This window comes from Pimephales promelas, chromosome 16 (genome assembly GCF_988280905.1).
Source record: "Pimephales promelas chromosome 16, fPimPro1.hap1.1, whole genome shotgun sequence".
NCBI lineage: Eukaryota > Metazoa > Chordata > Actinopteri > Cypriniformes > Leuciscidae > Pimephales > Pimephales promelas.
This window is the reverse complement of record NC_142784.1, coordinates 25,078,236-25,089,666: the sequence shown is the minus strand read 5'-3', so window position 1 is coordinate 25,089,666 and position 11,431 is coordinate 25,078,236. Positions and strand designations below refer to the sequence as shown.

Genomic DNA, 11,431 nt, shown 5'->3' with positions numbered 1-11,431 from the left:
TGTCATAACTGGTTCATTAAGACAAAAAAATGGCCAAAAGACAATACAACTGAGCAGAGTCTGTCACAACTTCTTGAGAAATCATCATCATCATGATAATTGTTAAGTCATCTGGCCAATGGCAAGGCGTTGGCCACTAGACCTATGCCAGTGGCACAGTGTGTTAGTCACTCACTTCAGGTAAATAGGTGTGTGACAGGGAGTTGATTTGGTTTAGGACTTTACACCTGGATGATTTTATACTGTTGTATATGACGGCAGTATCAGTCATTGTGGTAGACTTTAGAAAAACACCTTCCCTCTAAGGGATTTTGCTTAAATGTGGAAACGTAACTTAAAATCAGCCATTCAGATTTAACCTTATGCATTAGTGGCCTCTAGTGGTCACTTCAGGTACTAACAGTCAAAAGATCACTTACAGGAATAAAAACACTCTCATATATTTTTTTTATTATATCAAAATACAAAAAAGTTTTACGGGGTTATTACATGGACCAAAGCGTTGAAAAATGTCAACCTAATAGAGCTTGCCAAAATGTGCATATCTGGGCATCTGGTGATGTAAACAATGCAAATTGAACGGCTCCAATACATAACTTCAGTTGGGCTGTTAAAGACAGCACACACTCACACACACACATATTTAACACTCCATATGTTTCATTGACGTAACTCTCGAAGAACAATTCATTTGTCAGGATAGCATATTCTTTTTGATTTTGGGTCTTATTCTAGAGCAATAATAGCCTACATGTAAAAAAAAAGTTTTATTAAAGCAATTGAATTAAAATAACAGTGGGATTTTCTTTATTCTCTAAAAATGTAACTTCTTACTGCAGGTTCCCTTTTAATATCAAGATGCTGAATCAAAGTGTCCCGCTGAGTTATTGTGGAGGTCAATGTCATACTTCAGAAGTTGGTAGTACAGATCCGAAACATCTTTAACATTTACTCCTAGCAGCATGAAGACACACCAGGCACCATATCTTAACATCTGAGCATGTGGAGACACACCGAATGCCCACGAAACATACTATGAAGTAGGCCTACTAATCAAAAGACGAGAAGATAGAGGCACACTGCACCTTGTTTTATAATCAGAGTTGTAGCAATTTGTTGGAGAATTCCTTAGCAGTGGCAGAAGAATCAAACAATACATCATAATAATATTGTACATAAGGCTTTGGTACAGCACCATACTGTTTTAAGAATAATACCTGAAATAAATGAGATTACTTAACAAAAGAAGCCTCGACCCAGTCATTCAATCAGTCAATCAAATAAATCTGTCAATTTATCATTTTTTTTCTTAACATAAGAACAGTCTCTTATACATTTGCATGTAGGGTATAATTGGGATGAAAAACATGTTTGCCCAGAACACATCTTCAGATAATATAATCTCTAAACAATGTACAACACAAATTCAAAAGCAGTTAAAAAGCACAAAAATGCAATTTGAAATGCTTCCAATAAGCTCTAAGTATGAGGTTTAATGTTAAAACAGTCATAAATTAGTGCATAATGCAGTATTACATTCTAAGTTTTTTTCAGTGCTGGTTAATATGAACAGCAAAAGAATCAAGAACAAAAAGATGTACATTATCTGAAACGAGACAGACAGGTCCGAACGAGTGAAATATCTTGATTAGGCCTATGTAAGGTTAGTTCTGTTCAATAAAAAAAGGGAAATAAAGTTTCACAAAGCACCATAAGAAGTAAGCACAAAACTGAATACAGGCAATCAAAGAGTTGATATGACACTTTCTGCAAATGAGCCCTCTTCCAGAAGCAAAAGGAGGCGTGTGTCTACCTGTACAGTAGGTCATATTCAACAAGAGAAACGTTTCAGTCGGGTCCTCCCAACAAAGACCACAGAGGAGCTGAATAAAATGCCGTCAATCACCATCCACAGATATACAGCGACACTGCACCCACATCTTAAATCAGCGTGGCAGCTTTATTTGAGGATGCATCGCTCCACCGTGTCCATGAAAAACACTATAAAACAGAAATGCCGCCGCTTGACGCATCTGACCTCCACCTGCTCGAGTGACCAGGTATTTCCATGCTAAATGAAAAATTTACTATCATACCGTGGGTACATTTCATGGATTATACATTTGATAAGTTGCCTCCACAAGACTGGCAAATTCATCTTTATAAACCCTTCTAAATACGAAGGTTTTTATTCACGGCGACGGCGAACGTTCACGCGATGACGTAAGCACATAGTGAATGTCAAAACCGATCTTTATTGAACACCTTTAACGGTTTCCATACTAAAAGATAGTGAGCGCACAGGACCTGCCCTGTGAGAGAGAGGTTTTATTGCTTGCGGCCCTACTCACCACGACGGAAATCACGACGGAGCTAGTTTAGTTAAAGACAGAGGACTGTGCGTGAGTTTGTGTGTTAACCTCTGAACCACAGCACCACGAGTTCAAAAAGACATAGCACCAAGTCATAATGTGTACAATGTGCCTACATCCTTGCACGTTAAATTTCTGGATCATGTAAACATTATGTGGTTGTTGTAGGACTTATTAGCAATGAGTTATTGACGGAACTTGACAAAACACGTAGCGAAAAACAGTTAAGCTAACTTTAACACTTTTCTCCCGACAGCTAAAAGGCAGGTATTCAAGAATAACTAAAAAATGAACACTGCCCTCTCCTCTCAGAGACTACACGATTAAAGCAGCCTTATGAATTGCACCACATGGAAAAGCTATCACTGTAAAAAAGAAAAAAGTTGCTGCCTTAAATATTTTAAGTACAATCAACTTAGATGTTTAAGTCACTTCAACTTAATTTACATAAAAAAAGTGAGTTGAATCTCGTGAAAAGTTGAAAATTTCTTAACTTATTTTGAGGAGTTAAAGCAATGTAAAAACAGGATGAATTCAGGTTGATTGGGACAATTTTTCAGAGGCATCTCAATGGCAAAAGTGTCCCAATCACCCTGAACTTTACCCCATATGTTGCCATAACTTATTGATCACATCATTTTTTACAGTGTAGTAAAGATGAAGACATACATAGAAATAAGCAACAGAATATAATACTGAATAGCTCAAACATACATCACTGCAGATGTTTGAGCATTCGTTGTCATGTCGAGTAAAATAGTTGTATAAAAAGAAAGATAAAGAAAAGACAAAGTAAACCCTTTGGGCACTTAAGTCAAATCTTCTAAACTCAAAGAGGCTACTACGAATCTCTATACAAAGAAATTCATCCCAGCGTTTCCTGCTTGTATATTCAGCCTTATTCAAGTACTGCATGAAATTTCATTCAATTTCCTCATTATTCAATTCCATTCACAGAAGAAGATTCATTTTGGAGTAATCGCATCGGTGCGTAAACGAGCTAAAAGAGAGAAAACATCACATTGAAAATATTCAGATAAATCTGATCTTCTAAGAGCAAATCATACATTCACCATCGGTTAAACTAAACTAGCATATGCTCAATTAGCTTTCACTGTACTGTAGGTAGCAAATCAGCAGCTGTTAGTGAACTCTAGAGACAATAAACATCCTTCTAAATTCATCATTAATTCAAATAACACAAACTTTGCCATGTCATCAGGTGAGTCGTGATGGATGACAGATAGTAAAGATTACAATACAATTACTGAAATTGATTTCAAAAAGAGTCAAGCTACTTTTGGAGGTTCACTTTTGTAGGTAGAAAGTAACCCAAGAACATCTTTTTCTTTTTTTCCACTGATCAGAGTAAGGACTATTTCACTTCTCTATTTTATATTGATGTCTTCATTAATCTGCACAATATCTACTGCACTTCCTTTTTTTTTTTGTACTGTGTCCAAAGCAACATATAACAAATTATTTACTTCAAGGAAGTGACGTGAAGATTAATAATGCATTTCACCACTTCTAACTACATTTGTGCAAGACAAGGACCAAGTATTGTACTTCAGTTTAAATATTACATTTCCACTTATGTCATCTGAACATGTCAAAAAGCATTCTAAAATTGAACATGTACCTGAATATATATTTTTTTTAGCAGGGGGCTATTATTAATCTACCTCCAACCACAGATAAAAAGTGCCTTAAAGCTGTCCAATTTTTTGTCCCCCAAAAAATAATGTAAATTATTCAAAAAATAAATAACAAAGCATGTTTTCAGTTTCACTTGCCTTTGCATGGAATAAAAAAGTGTGAATATCTGTTTAAATATTGAAGCAGGACAAGTCTAGTACTGCAGCCATTCTTTTCAAGCTTACAATTTCAATGATATTCTGTGCTTTATATTTTATGTTAAATGTTATAAACCAATTTAAAAGAGTTTACATTAATCCCTCATGTTCTGTCAAGCTTTGCCACAAACAGACAACATTTGTCATCCAAAACGAAATATGCTAGCTTGCACAAAATATGGTAGAAGTGCTGAAATATGTTCCAGATTATTCATTTTTCTCTCTTTTGAGGTATATTTTGTAGAAGGATGAAAAGAAACCCTGTAGTAACTATCACGTCATATTTGTACAGAGCATTTAACTCTCTATCCTTCACAATATACACAGTTCTGACGACGTTATGGCCAGCGATATTTTTCCTAGCATGTAATGGAATGCTAATTTTTCTTTTTATTATCAAAAGAAAAGCTTTTGTCCTGTCCAGTTTTCTGTTTCTTCTAAAAGAGCACCCCTGTATGTTTTTCCTTAGTGTAAATTTACAGAAAATACAGATATGTGTAGTATATTGTGCCAACCGAAGAACATAATAAATTGTATCTAGTTTAGACTGATTACAAAACAGTACTGAGAGCTTGTCCATTATACGTTTTTTTTGCTAACGGACAAGAAGACGATCCGCCCCACAGGATAAGTTTTAGTGAGTTTTGGCGGGAGGGGGGCTCTCAGAGCAGAGAACCATAGCTTGAAGGGGCAGGGTCCGTACTGGCCAGCAGGGATTTTCTGTCTTCTTTGGGGTGAAGCCAGCGCAGCAGAGAGGACAGATGGAGACAGGGGGACTTTCTAAGTGTACTTTTCCACTTTTTCTTTGAGGGAGAGCTGAGATGTTCTCTTTGCTCAGAGGCCTGAGATGCATGCGGCTGCTGGGTCTGAGAGGTGGACACATCTGAAGACAGCAGAGCACATGAGACACAGCAACAGAAAAGATTTGTACATTTTCAGAAGAAAATGCGAGAGTTGCCTGCGCATGCAAACCTCGCTGCCACGATGTTAGGGCTGATAACATGTCCATTTCTCCCAGTGTGTAAAATACGGGTGAAACTGACCTGTCCTTTTCTTGAATCTGGAGTTGTTGTTCTTGTTGGCTGATGATTTCTTGGCTTTATTAATACAATAATATATCAGTGCTTCAAAGCTCTCAGACCCTGCAGGGACTCTCACTGCACCTAGATGCTCCCTGCGAGAGACAAACACAATTATGCATTACTTCACACCGCCACCAGGGTGCACTGTGCTTTGACGAACTACGCCTGACCAAACTTGAGATTTAGCCGTTGGCTGCCCAATGCCAAATGCGCTGTTAAAGCCTTCATGACAAAAGTACCATTCATCAACATCATGTACTGTGCAATTTAGCAATTGATCGACTTTTGGCGAATTGCAAGAAAAGCTTTGTTAGATATTATTTCGAAAAATACTGTTTATCATTGGACTTTTTTTGTCATCAGCATAAATATTAAATATCAAATCACATTTATTTTTCGAAAAACAAAAACTCTTCTTCATTAGATGGGTATCTGCAAATTAAAAGCACATTGTATTAGTTTAGTTAGTCTGGTGAGTTGAATTTAGCATTTCCCCACCCCCACTCATTTACTACAGAATACACCTAAATTAACATGAATGAACCTTTACCTCATGTTGTACACTGCTGCCATGCTGCCAGCACTGTCCAATCAAATTACAATTAGCCAAAATCTCCTGTTTCCTATTAAACTGACCACAGGGGTCACATTTCCTGTAAAGTGTTGTCTTTTATCGCACATGCCATCCCTCTATCATGGCAGAGATCATGACACTCAAACGTCCATACTGAAGAGTCAGGAAACAACTCATGGGTTCACAAGGCACAGAAACACATAGCGTTTACAGACAGTCTCCCCTGCTGCTGAGGCTGTGGAAAGAGAAAGTGAAAGTGATTAATAGAGGGGGAGGTAGACATGACTGAGCACTAAAGTTCGCCACATCAAACACACTCTGGTTACCATGAATACACTGTACAGTGGCTTCACCATGCTGACAGGAGAAGAGATGGCAGGGAGGGGAGAATGGCCAGTAAAGAACAGTCACATAAAAGAAAGGAACCAAACCACTAGGACGACAAAATGTGATAAGAAATTTTAGTTTGAGAACTGCTGTTACTGATTCGGCATCGAGAAAGAGTATTTAGAAAAGGCATGCATGATATTTTTGTACATGGAAACAAATTTTTAAAGGGGAATATCCAAGAGTGCCTCTCAAAGGGCGCAAGTGCAACATGACCACAGAGATCATGACCAGAAAAAAAAGACCAAAAATGGCATCATTTATATACCAGCAATAACCATTTTCAGAATATATTTACCAAAAAAGATAGTGTATGATTGTTATCATGTAACAAAAAAAGTCATTCCCCTTTAAATGAGAATGATTTAAGATCCCCGCCTGCAAACCCCTCCCCTTTCAGACATGGATTCGACCCTTACCTATTGTGGTGTAGAGGACCTGGTCACAACAATGCTGCCCAGATAGCTGAGATCAATCAAAAACAGAGAGGGTAAGACTACCAGTGTCTCCAGAGAAATGCGCCGTCTCTACTCTATTATGAGGATGGGTGTTGCAAGAGATGAGAGCACACTCATCCCTGGCAACAAAGGCCGCCTAAGAAGGCCACCGTGATGGTCAAAGCCCTGAGTTAGAGGAAGTGAGAGAAATGGAAGGAAATGAGTTGGAGAGGGTGAGTGATGTGATCAGCCCACAAAAGAGGACAAAGAAGGAAGAGCCATGGGATCATCATGGATGCACTAGAAAATCCGTAACCATGAGAAATGTTAAACACTACAATCATTTCTTATTTCAAGATTACACTGTTTAAAGGTTAAAGGAAAAGAGTATTTGAAGAAAATAAAAAATGAATGGAAATTTATCCTGTGAACCCAATAAGGAGTTATACTGGAGGACATGGACATTTGTGCATATGTAAATAGTTTACAGTAAGATGTACATGTAAAAATACTTTTATCAAAAAACGCAAAAGCATGGTAGCTTTGCTTTTGCGGCACAGATGATGAATAACAAACTCCTTTGTCATTTTGGAGCCTCCAATGGTACGGTTCACCTACCCTGGAGAGGGTTCTGAGGGGAGCATCTCCTCATCTGTCCTTCTCTGAGATGGCATCTGGCCGAAAGCATCACTGCTCTCCGTGGGGGGTGAAGGGGACTGGGAGGGGTAGCTGGCCGCGGCTGTGGCAAAGGCCATGTGGGCACGATAGCTGAGGCTGGCCCGCTGGCCACTCTGGCTTTGGGTAGGTGAAGTGGCAGGGGAAGAGGAGAGAGACCTTCGGGAAAAGGAGACACTGGCAGGGTGACGGGCACTCTCGGGCATCTCTTGAGAGCGGGAAGACCGCAGGATGCTGGGACGGGGAGGAGGGCGGACGAGAATGTCTGGAGAGCCGGCATGTGAGCTGGGAGGGGTCTGGGTCAGTGGGGAGAGTCGTGACGGCTGCAGGACCACCTGCTGCAGGCCGAGATCCATCCTTCGTGATGCCCTGGGGCTCAGCCAAGGCTGGGCCTCGGACCTCCAGCCGTCCGAGCTCTCACTGTGCAGTGTGCTTGGGCTCCCCATGCGAGCCGTGGCGCCTAGGTAAGGCAACACTGGTACGCCCATACCGTGGGCAGTGTGTCTCAACTGCCCCAGAGTCTGGGCCTGTTGCATAGTTAAATGCTTGGCTGAAGGGCCCTGAGGCGGGAACCTGCCGGGAGATCTGCTCAGTTGGGCTCTAGGGGCCTCCAGCTGGAGGAAAGCAGAGCTTGAAGGGAGCTGAGAGGTGGTGCTAAGAGTGCGACTATGGGAGGGGTATGGCGGGGGCTCGGGGAGGTCCCGGTGGAGATATGAGGAATGACGTGGTGGAAGAGTGAGACGGGGACCCTCCTGACCCAGAAAGGGGAAGTCAGGAGGCTGCCAGATCTCGGTTGAGCGAGAGGAGGGAGGGCTATGCACCAGTGGGAGGGCGTGGCCGGAGGCACCGTACTGATGGATCCTCAGCTCCTCCCTCTCCTCTGGGATGGTGGGATGGCGAAACGGCCCCTCGGGGGGGTATGAAGGTGAGGAGGACATGGCAGAGCTACGTGGACTAACATCAGGCATGTAAAACGGAGGGTGAAGCTCCACCTCAGCACCACTACCTAGATAGCCATAGAAGGGGCCTGGAGGGAAGACCCTGTGAAAATGGGAGACCCGGCTCTGCCCTGTGGCCTGAAGCCGACTACCCTCCGAGATGCTCATACCTTCCATGGGTCTCTGGAACCGGGGGCTGTAGGCTGGGGGCTGCATGTAGGACTCCTGGCTGGAGGACACAGGGGATATCTGGGGCCTGAGGGTGGCCATGACTGGGGGTAGGGGCCCTGGGTCATCGTTCTCCTCATCTGATTGGCGGAACTCAGGATACAAGTCTGATTCCTCCACAAAGGGGAAACCCTCAATGCGTCTGGGCTTGAGGGACGTGTCGATGCCACTTGGGTCCATGATGAATCTTCCATCGGGTCCACGGCTGATCAGCTCGATGGGCGTGGTGACCTCAGACTCGTGCTTGGACACACTGTACTTCTTACTGGTTATTGCTCTCTTGGTTTTCTTATAGAGGGAAAGCTCTTTCTCTTTCCTGGGGCTTGGCAACTTCTTAACGTATAGACTGTGGCCACCCACGCTGGCCAGAGACGGGGGCCGGGAGGAAGCAATGCTCTCAGGACTGATCTTCCCAGAGGACAGCCTATCAATCAAAAAAGACATGGGGCTTAAGACTGAGCCCTGTGGAATACCGCAACTCAAAATCAGCACTATCAAAACAAGAATCACTCCATATTTAGACTTATTTAGGAATATAATCAAAAGGAGATGACATGATATTACACTTTCTTTTGTATTTACTTAAAAAAAAAAAGCCTTTATCCAAGGAGCTGTTTTCATAATAGTGATTACATTACACATTGACCTTTATTTATTGGCCATCTTGTCTAATAAAACTGAAACACGATGTCAGGATGAGACATAATGGAGAACAACAGAATGGGGACAGGACACAGAAACACGTACATTTATACAGGCACCAGTGGGCCAACAAAATATCAGCTAAACTACATCTTCACCCAACTCTTCAATAATTATCCATCTTCCTGACTTTAAATGGTCAAACAAGCGTCACAATTAGGAGCAGCTGTGGGCTGAAGTTGTCTATTCCCCCACAGAAGCATTTTAGCTCTGCACCACTAACTGAAAACATGCAGCTACAGCAGACAGGCGCATGATGTTAGCGCCTGCTGCGGAGAGAGATACAGGTGCAAGCACTCACTGAGGGCTGGTAGATGGGGGCCTGTAGCTGCTCCTGTCTGGCTCTTCCCAGTAGGGCTCAATGCCAGGCAAGGGGGTAAGAGGAGGCCTGCGGTGACAAAAACACAATAGAGACGGGGCAGAGTCGGCCGTCAACCAGACTTTGGTTCCACACTGCTATGTGGAAATGGGTGGGATGGGAGCATGAGACTGCAGCTCTATTAAGACCACAATGGATTCAAATAAGAGCGTGAATCCCAGTTTCAAATGGGTTGGAGGTGCTAACCTTAAATGTTCCCCTTCCTTTATCTCTGGTTAAATGTAAGAGTGACATGCTGCCATGCCTGCACTGATCGATTCAGGGAAGCTGGGGGGTAAGCATCATGTTTATACATTTGATCTTGCACTATTGAAAGGGTCACAACCTGACTGGACGGCAAAAAAAAAAGAAAAAGAAAAAGCTTGAGAAGATTGTTTGTAATGGTAAATCAATGCATCTCACTGCTGAAAAGCAGGGGTAAGCACAGATGCATTTATAGCAGCCACTTTAGTGACCACTCAAATCCTCCTCCATGCATCCCTCACGTTAACACAGCAGCTGCTAGGGTCAGCTGTTTGATTTCCCAAACTATACATGCTCTCTCTCTCTTTCTCTCTCTCAAGCCATGTGCCTGGTAGTCAACAGATTTTCAGAAGTGCAAAGTGTAATGGATGTTACCATGCACTGATACTTACGGAGATTCAATGCTTTTCCGTGTGTGCGTAATCGATAGTGGAGGGTCTAAGGACAAATCACACAATACCACATCAGCATGACAATAGGTTTCATTTCTTTATCTCAACCACTGCAATGCTGAAGCTGGTAAATGTAAAAAATTGCAATCCAATAAATGTGTTTTACGCAACAACAGTAGTGCAGAAATTATAGATTTCAGCTTTAAACCAGGAATGCTACAGAAAAGACAGTGTCTTGGTTTTGAAGGACTCACCTCGCTTGCGTTTGAGCTTGCGACGATGCTGTTTGTTGACGAAACACGCAGCTAGAGTGCTGAAGAGGATGGCAGCCGCCAAGAAACAAATGGTGGCCACGATGCCGGCCACCACTGGCCTGGCCAGCCCCTCGTCGGATATCTCTGTGGGAGGGAAGGGGTCTGAGAGAGGAGAAAGACTCCGGAATATGAAATTAGGATGGAAGAATGCAGCAAGCATGTATTCTCAAAGCAGGTTAACGTGATTGCTGACTGTGATTCAGTTAGTGTGCATTACAAAGCAAACTACAGCATAGTGTTAACATAACTGCAGCCTATCAGATTGCCTATTTAGATCGAGGGGGCATGTGGCTTTAAAAAATTTTAACCCAAGTGGATTTTGCATGCAGCTTCCAAAAACAGTCAGAGTCCAAAAATTGAGTCAATTCCATTTCAGCTTTTAATTTCAATGAAAATGTTTGGTGATCTATTAAAATGTATAAGCTCAATCAGTAAGTAACTTTAGCTTTACATTAACTTTAACATTAGCTTTGTTAAAAAGTGTTTTTGTTCTTATCTTAAATGAGCCAGGACTACCATTGTTGCCCCCTCCAAAAAAATAGATGCATGATTACTCTGTATATATGGGCGGCGCTAGGGAGGGGCTAGCAGGTGCTTCAGAACCCCCAAGAAAGGCCAAAGCACCCCGATAGCACCCCCAAAAATAATTTCCGGAAGCAATTATATTGCTTAAACAATAAAAAATTCATGTTCAACTGTTTTATGTGCTTACTGTATCCACGTATCATAATGGAAACACGTTCATGAACAATATAAGTTATTACTTTGTATAGGATCGTTTGAGCCCTAGAGCAGACTGGACATCTCTTCATTTGTTGAAAGCTTCCCGATGTTCTTCCCGACGCCTGGCAC

The 11,431-nt window shown here is 42.0% G+C and overlaps 1 protein-coding gene across 6 annotated transcripts in view; it reads right to left on the bottom strand.

The window, feature by feature from the left end:
• Positions 1-433: 433 nt before the first annotated feature.
• Positions 434-11,431, bottom strand: part of igsf9ba (immunoglobulin superfamily, member 9Ba) — a 66,654-nt gene continuing 55,656 nt past the window's right edge. The window contains exons 16-22 of one of the 6 annotated variants that reach the window (XR_016146890.1): positions 10,520-10,681; positions 10,266-10,311; positions 9,553-9,639; positions 7,327-8,973; positions 6,691-6,736; positions 5,272-5,402; positions 434-5,111 (exon numbers count right to left, since the gene is read on the bottom strand). Coding sequence is in view for 5 of the 6 variants with exons in the window: in XM_089121298.1 (XP_088977424.1) it covers positions 4,891-5,111; positions 5,272-5,402; positions 7,327-8,973; positions 9,553-9,639; positions 10,266-10,311; positions 10,520-10,681 (2,294 nt within the window). In the remaining variant the exon portion in view is untranslated. Of the gene's footprint in view, positions 5,112-5,271; positions 6,120-6,690; positions 6,737-7,322; positions 8,974-9,552; positions 9,640-10,265; positions 10,312-10,519; positions 10,682-11,431 lie in introns of those variants that run through there. The other 5 variants (XM_089121298.1, XM_089121299.1, XM_089121301.1 and 2 more) reach the window with 5 other exon arrangements.